This window comes from Lipotes vexillifer, unplaced genomic scaffold (assembly GCF_000442215.2).
Source record: "Lipotes vexillifer unplaced genomic scaffold, Lipotes_vexillifer_v1.1 scaffold225, whole genome shotgun sequence".
NCBI lineage: Eukaryota > Metazoa > Chordata > Mammalia > Artiodactyla > Lipotidae > Lipotes > Lipotes vexillifer.
Genome location: NW_006787630.1, coordinates 1,690,779 through 1,698,359, shown reverse-complemented (window position 1 = coordinate 1,698,359; position 7,581 = coordinate 1,690,779). Strand labels below are relative to the sequence as shown.

Sequence of the window (7,581 nt, the reverse complement as noted above, 5' to 3'; positions counted from 1 at the left end):
GTGGAAGGAATGGCAGTCAGAGACCAGGACTGGAGCATTTTTTTTAATGCCTGCGTTTCAAAGAACCGTGTTTTAACCAGGAAAGCTCCCCAGGAAGGGGCTGCATTAGTGCAACAAGTGGGAGCCTTGACGCCAGGCTCTCTAGACACGTCCAGGTGGAGACTTTTGGCCCAGGCCGGCCGCCGGGGACTCAGGGGCTGGGGGGACACGCGGCCCCTCCCCTGCCCCAGCGGGGCGCTAAGGCACCCGACCCACTGGGGTGGGCAGAACCCTGTGCTGTCAGCAGGCTGGCGGCTCGCAGTCCTCAACTTGCAGCCCTTTGCTCAGGAGGAAGGCGTCCTGCTTGGGGTCCCGACCCAGGAAGAGCCTTAACATGACGCTGGCGTCCTCGGAGCCGCCCGGCCTCAGGATGCAGCTTCTGTAGTCCATGCCCACCTGCCGAGAGGGGGGCGGGGCTGCAGGAGGGCGGAGTACCCCCTCCCCTGGCTCCAGGGGCCAGCAGCATCCAGGGGAGGGGATCTGGGGGTGTGGGTGTGGCCACCCCTGCTGTGGCTGAACAAAGGGCAGGGGAGCAGGAGGTCCAGGGCAGGCCCGGTAAGGTGGCACAGGCATCTAGGCCCAGGCTGAGGACCGCGGTCTTGTTCTGTGCGGCAGGCCGGCCTCTCACCTTGCCACTCAGGACGCCCTCCTGCTTGAAGCGTGTGTGGAACATGTCCGCGGAGTACACCTCACTCCACAGGTAGCCATAGTACTGGGCGTCGTAGCCGCCTGCCAGGTGGCCGAAGGTCGCAGGCATGTTGGTCCCTGGGACACACGTGGAGAGGCTCCTGCCCGGCCCCCTGGCCCCTCAGTGCCCCTTCCCGAGAGCGGGGGCCTCAAAGCAGCCCTGTCTGAGACCCCTGCCACTAGAGGGAGAATTGGCCCAACACTTCTAGAAAACAGGGACCTTGCGGGCAACTCCGTGGAGGGACACAAATAAATCTTTGCCGACTTTCTGCTGAAGCTCACGAGGGTTCACCTCTAAGCCTCTTACAAGGTCAGCTGCCGAGGCTGCGAGAGATGAGTCAGGGCTCGCCCCCTCCGCCACGGGGAGAGCACGGATTAAAGCGCTCACGAGGGAGTGAACCGCGTGTCCGCACCGACAGGCACGTGCAAACCTGTGGATGTGTTCCGTCCGGGGTATGAAGCCCTCTCCTGCCCCTTCCAGGCTCTCCAGAAAGCACGTGCAGAGCCGCCCACCCCACCCTTGGCCTCCACGGGCCACAGCGGGAGGGACCAGCCCAAGAACCGAGGCAGGAAGAGGCCAGAGGTCCGAGGGCCTCAGCCGGAGGGTGTCGGTCAGTCCCCCTTCACACACCACCAGACGATCCTCCTGACCCGGGCAGTGGCCGCCACCCCAACCCCTAAGGTGGGCCTGCCTTGCGCGTGGCTACCTGGCGTGGCTGGGACCCCAAGGATCTCCTGGGAGAGGCGGGCATACTCCTCGGCCGGGTCTGCGGCCGTCTGCGTGTGCAGGGCCTGGTCCACCTTGGCCAGGACGATCTGGCGCAGGTTGAAGAGGCCTGTGGGGCAGGAGGAAGGAGACGTGGGACTGGCTCTGTGTCCAGGCCGCCCTCTCCAGCCAGGCGGTCTGGGAGCCCCCTTCCCTTCCCTTGGCCCGGCCGCACCTGTGTTGGCCTGCCGGGACTTGATGAGTTTGTCCAGCAGCTCCTGGGGGACGGCACTGCCCGTGCGGTAGTGCTGGGACATCCTGAGCAGCGGCTCCACCTCCCACACCCAGTTCTCCAGCATCTGCGAAGGTGCCTCCACGAAGTCCCGCTCCACGTGTGTCCCACTGAACATGGCGAACTCGGCCTGCAAGGCAGGCTGTGGAGCTGCAGGAGGGCCCACCCCGGACCCCAGACCTGCCCGGGACACAGGGGTGCAGAGAGCCCGCCATCCCGTGGATCACCGCGCCCCCTCCCCACCCATGGAGCCAACACTCTCCAGCCAAAGCCCCGCACCCAGGAGGCAAAGGTGCGGACACGGCGCAACCGGATGGCGGCCGTTGGCAGGCGCTCTTTGCTCCTCTTTCGTGCCTGAAATTCTTCCTGAACACATGGCCCCTGATGCAGTGCAGCTGGAACCCAGGCCCGGCAGGTGTGGGTCCACACGAGCCCAGTGACCCCGGCATGTCCTTCCCAGACCCCAGGGGGCAGGGCAGACGCTGCCTCCTCACTCCTGGGTCACCCGACCCCCAGCTTCCGGTTCCAGCCCCAACTGCAAACACGCGTCCTTCTGTCGGTCTGCTGAATGCTCCGACGTGTGCAATTCTGTGATTTCGGGGTGATTTCTCTGCTCAACACGGCTCCGAGCATAGAGATGAAGGGTTGGCCGGTGTCCCAAGTGCAGGAGGGTGGTGACGTGCTCACGGGGACAGTGCGTGTGTTAGATGAGCTTCCTTTAGGCGAGGGTTACAACCCCGCCGTGAGTGAATCAACAATTGCTATCAGGCCAGGTGTCTTTAAACAGAAACACACATCACATGTGGCTGTGTGGGGATCGGTGGCGACAACGTGGTGACAGAGGGTGACCCCCAGCCTCACACCACAGACAACACTCCACCATAGTGGACAACAAAATTAAAGGCTTGATTACAAAACTTCTAGGCAGAAAAGGCAAAGAAACTAGGCAGGAGAAACTCAGTGCCTCGGGTTAGGAAAGGATTTTTTCCATAGGACACAAAACGTGCAAGAAAACAGTTAATAGACTGAACTTCAAAGTCAAAACCTTCTGCTCATAAACATACTAGTAATAAGAGATCCCTCCACACTTGGGGTCATCTCTCAGCCACACAGAGGGGTGAAGCCCTGACACTCACTACCATGTGGATGGACCCTGAGAACACGATGCTCAGTGAGAGAAGCCAGACACAGAAGGACACACAGGGTGCGACTCCACTGATGGGAAACATCCAGAACAGGCAGATCCACAGAGTCAGAGAGTGGGTTCCTGGTTGTCACGGGCTGGGGAAGGAGTGATAGCTAAGGGCATGTGGGACACTTTCGGGGTGATGGAAATGTTCCAAAACATGGCAGTAGTGACGGCTGCACAGCTCAGTTAACTATCCCCACGTGCTCCAGTGCAGCCTGTGACAGCAACGCTCTCGGGACGGAGAGCTGACCGCAGGAAGACTGAGCGAGCAGTGGGTCCTGGGCCCGGCCGCTCAGCTGGGGGCCCCACGTGGGGAAGTCACTGGGACTTGCTGAGCCTCCATCGAGACTGGCAGCAGCCCCAGGGCCTCACTGGGCGCAGCGTTCCCGGCCCCAGAGCCTTCCCTCTGGTTCTCATCACTGGCTGTCAGCAGACTTGCAGGCAACGTTCCTTTCTTTTTTCTTTTTTAAAGGCAGCTCTTGAGTACATGTATTTAACATGTAGGGAACCAGCCCTGACACCTTGATCAGTGGCTTCCAGCCTCCAGAGCCTCCAGGACATCCATTTCCGTTGTTTACGTGCCCAGTGAGTGGGGTTTGATGATGGAAGCTGACACGGAGGGCGTCGCCAAGTCCGGGGTGACGTCAGCTGAAGAATCCCGCGGCGAGGACATGCCTGAGGACCACGCGCGCCCGGGCCCTCCCCCGCTCCTGCCCGCAGCCCAGCGCCCGCACCCACCTGGGAGCAGAGCTGGTGCATCACGTGCCCAAACTCGTGGAAGTAGGTCTCCACCTCATCGTGCTGCAGCAGGGAGGGTGCGTCGGGCGTGGGCTTGGTGAAGTTGGCCACCATGGCCGCGATGGCGATCTGGCGGCTCCCGTCCTGCCGCAGGCAGCCCGGCTGCAGGCCGAAGCAGGCCGCATGCCCGTACTTCCCTTCCCTGGGGGGGGACGCGGAGTGAGGCCCAGCTTCCGCAGAGGATCCCCGGCCCACGGCCGACACGTTCCCCCAAGCACACACCGAGGGTAGAGGTCCAGGTAGAACTTGCCGATGACCTTGCCCGAGGCCGTGTCCCGGACGGTGTAGAGCATCACATCTTCGTGCCACACGGTGGCGCCCTCCTCCAGGTCGAAGGTCAGCCCCAGCAGCTCCTGGTAGATGCCCAGCAGCCCGCGCGTGACCACCTGCATGGGGAAGTACTCCTTGAGTAGGTTCTGGTCCACGCGGTAGCGCGTCTCCTCCACCTGGTTCATGTAGTAGCGCAGGTCCCAGGCGTTGATGCGCCCGTCGAAGTGCAGGCCCCGCCTCTGGCACTCGGCCTTCTTTAGCTCCAGGATCACGGCCCGTTCCTGCTCCCCGAGGGGCTTCAGCTTCTGTGCCAGCTCATCTGCGGGTGGAGGGGAGAGGCTCGGCTACGTCCCTGGGGCGGCTCCCCAGCCGCCCCCAACCCCGCGCCCCTCGAGGCAGAATGAAGGGTCCGGGAAGGTGACCCCCAGGCTGACACAGTGGGGTCTCAGGCAGCACCGCGTCCAGTCCAGGTCTGCCTGACCCCGCTCCCCACTGGGCCCCAGGGGGAGGCAGGGTTACCTAGGAAAGTGGCCACCACCTGGCTGGTCTTGGCCATGTTCACCTCCAGCACGTAGTCGGCATGCGTGCTGAACCCCAGCAGGTGGGACTTCTGGGCCCGCAGGCTCACCAGCTCCCCGAGGATCGCGCAGTTCTCCTGGAACCCAGAGACGACCGGCGCTGGGGACCATGGGCCATGCCCTCCCCGTGGGGCCCCGGGCCAGGTCTCTGCAGGCGGGCAGGGCTCTCAGGCCACTGGCGCGCACAGCCAATACCCCTCCCTCCTCCTCCTGGCCCAGATTTCTAGACACTTTGGTGCTTTCCTACCATGTGGTCTTTATAAACAGGTTCTTCGGAACCAGAAAGGCCGTGAACCGTGATGGGCTCTAAGGCCAAGGACGGGAAGCAATGCGGCCAGGCTCTCCAGGAGCCACCAAGGGGCCTCCCCAGGCTTAACAATACAAACATGGCTGCTGTGCAGACAGCAGCTCATCCCCACAGCGCCTGAACACCCAGCCCCTGGATGGTGAGACACCTGTTGCTGCAGGTGGCCCATGGCTGGCTAATGAGGCCCGGCCCCAGGCGTACGCCACCTTCTCTGGGGCCACCTCTCCGGTTCTGCGGTGGGGTTCTCCTGGGAGCCCCCAGTCACCACAGGACCAACGTGGCCTGTCTGCAGGCCGAGAAGGTGGGGACACAGGACTGTCCCCCGTGCCCCCCGCATCCCCTGCGAGGCCGATCGAGCACCAGTGGTGTCTGCGGGGAAGATGAAGGGCTCATGCACAGCCCCCATCTACTGAAGATGCTAAACGGGAGAAGCACAGACTGCAGCCACACACGGTATGGACCAAACCCAAGTGTCCTTGCAGAACCCGATGTCTGAACGTCAAGGCCGTGCCCGGGCCATGGCGAGGAGGCCCAGCCCACATGCTAGGCACAGAGAGGGGATGGGGGGGACATCTGCGAAGCCGAGCTCCTCGGGCAGCCGGCAACACCTGAGCGGGAGAGGACCTGAGGCTAAGGCTCGAGGGCGAGGGGGCAGAAGCACGAGCTCAGGAAGAGGCTCAGACCCCCGCCCCGGGGAGCCTGGGGGACGGGGGCAGACGCCCGGACACCTGCTAGGGGCGGGGCGAGCTCGCGGGGCCCCTCTGGGCACCGGGCCGGCAGAGGCGGCCTCCTGACCCGCTTGCACCGACAGTTGAAGGCCTCCTCCACCTTCCTCCTGGTCTCGGGGACGTGGCATTTCTTCAGGAGGGGGAAGTAGTGCGGGTACTTGAGGGTCACCTTCAACTTCTCGTCCTCCGTCTTCTCCAGCGAGTTCAGGAAATCCTCGGGGAGCCCTCCTGTGGGGCCCAATCGGGGAGCTCTGCAAGGACCCGTGGGCTGCCCGACCCAGGCGGGAAGGGAGGGACGGGAGCCATCAGGGAGCACAGCGCCCGGTGCGGCCTACCCGAACGCCCACTTCCCACCTCTGCACCCAAAGGAGCCACGTCAAGGGCTCTCCCGCCTCAGACAGCTGCTGCTCTCCTCACCAGGACGCCCTCGGGGAGGAAAAGCTATGTTCAGCTCCACCCAGGCCAGCCTGCGCCCGAAGACGGCGCCCATCGCGGAACAGTGCCCACCCCGGGACAGCGCCCACCCCGGGACAGCGTCCACCCTGGGATAGCGTCCCCCCCGGGACAGGCTCCAGCCCGGGACAGCGCCCACCTCGGGACAGCATCCACCCCGGGACAGGCTCCAGCCCGGAACAGCGTCCACCCCGGGACAGTGTCCACCCTGGGACGGCGTCCACCCCGGGACAGGATCCAGCCCCGAACAGCGTCCACCCCGGGGCAGCGCCCACCCCGGGACAGTGTCCACCCCGGGGCAGTGCCCACCCCGGGACAGTGTCCACCCTGGGACGGCGTCCACCCCGGGACAGGATCCAGCCTGGGACAGCATCCACCCCGGGATGGCATGGGCTGCCGTCTCCTCTGTGTCCTTTCTGGGTGGATGGCACCAGTGGAAGGCAGAACCCGCCAGGCAGCCCTGACTGGGCGGAGCCCCCGCCCCATCCCAGCTGTCAGCACTGCTGCAATGCCTGGCCTCCAACCTGGCCTGTCCTCTTAGCATCGAGACCCGGGTGCATCGCCCTCAGACTAAAACCTCCAGGGACCTGTGCCTCACAGCCTGGGCGATGCAAGGCCACCGCTCCTCATGCCCTGGCTCCGATCTCAGAGGCCAGTTCACTTGGAACCCTCGCCACCAGCTCAGCCCTGGGGCCTGGGAGCTGAGGGAGGGGTGGAGGAACCCTAGACGATCCCCCTCAGGTGGGCCGTCTCGGCAGGCCCCAACAGGTGTGCCCGTGACTCTAACCCTAACCCAACAAGAAACAGCTGAGGGAGAGCCGCCCTTGCCCCGAACCGGCTCTTCCTCCCCATTGGGACTGGAAGACCCTGTGACTCTCTCTCAGCCTCACACTTATCCAGGAGTCGGTTCTCACTGTTGGACAAGGTGGTGAAAGCATGGAAGGGGTGCCACGAGGCGAATCCCTAGATGCTTGACCTGAGCTGAAGGCACTGGTAGGCACTCATGGATGTGTGTCTGCGCGTGTGTGTACACACAGCTCTCGTCAGCTGAGCGGCCTAGAAGAAATAGCTCCCAGCATCTGGGAGCACACCCAGCGGCCAGACCTTAGTTCTGACTATCCTGCCAGGGCCAGGCCGGCTGGGCCAGGGAGAGGACAAAGTGTCAAATAGCAGGTGCTTGAAGAATCACAGGGACACGTCCACTTGAGGGGCTCTTCGAGGCCACACTGGGACAATGAGCATCTAAGTAAGTGATGACAGCAGGGGACGGCGCCCCACCAGGAAGACCAGGACCTGGAAGCCCACACATACAAAGACACTGGTCAGCAAGTACTGGGGGGGTGGGGCGGGGCAGGGGGGGTGAGTTCTGACTTACAAGAAGATACAAACTAAGAGATTACACAGGGCTAGTGGGTGAAAACAAATGAGAGAAGACTATGCTTCTCTGGAGAAATGACTGACTATGAACGGAGAATGGCGCCTTTACAGAGAAGACGCCTAGAGGAAATTGCCTTAGGAGTGAGATTTAGGGAAA

General features: G+C 63.3%; 1 protein-coding gene across 1 annotated transcript in view; it reads right to left on the bottom strand.

The window, feature by feature from the left end:
* Positions 1-245: 245 nt before the first annotated feature.
* Positions 246-7,581, bottom strand: part of THOP1 (thimet oligopeptidase 1) — a 17,672-nt gene continuing 10,336 nt past the window's right edge. Inside the window, exons 6-13 of the mRNA XM_007460381.1 lie at positions 5,662-5,822; positions 4,501-4,636; positions 3,934-4,300; positions 3,652-3,853; positions 1,668-1,854; positions 1,434-1,562; positions 668-804; positions 246-435 (exon numbers count right to left, since the gene is read on the bottom strand). Of these exons, the coding sequence (XP_007460443.1) occupies positions 280-435; positions 668-804; positions 1,434-1,562; positions 1,668-1,854; positions 3,652-3,853; positions 3,934-4,300; positions 4,501-4,636; positions 5,662-5,822 (1,475 nt within the window). The 3' untranslated portion in view covers positions 246-279. The remainder of the gene's footprint in view (positions 436-667; positions 805-1,433; positions 1,563-1,667; positions 1,855-3,651; positions 3,854-3,933; positions 4,301-4,500; positions 4,637-5,661; positions 5,823-7,581) is intronic.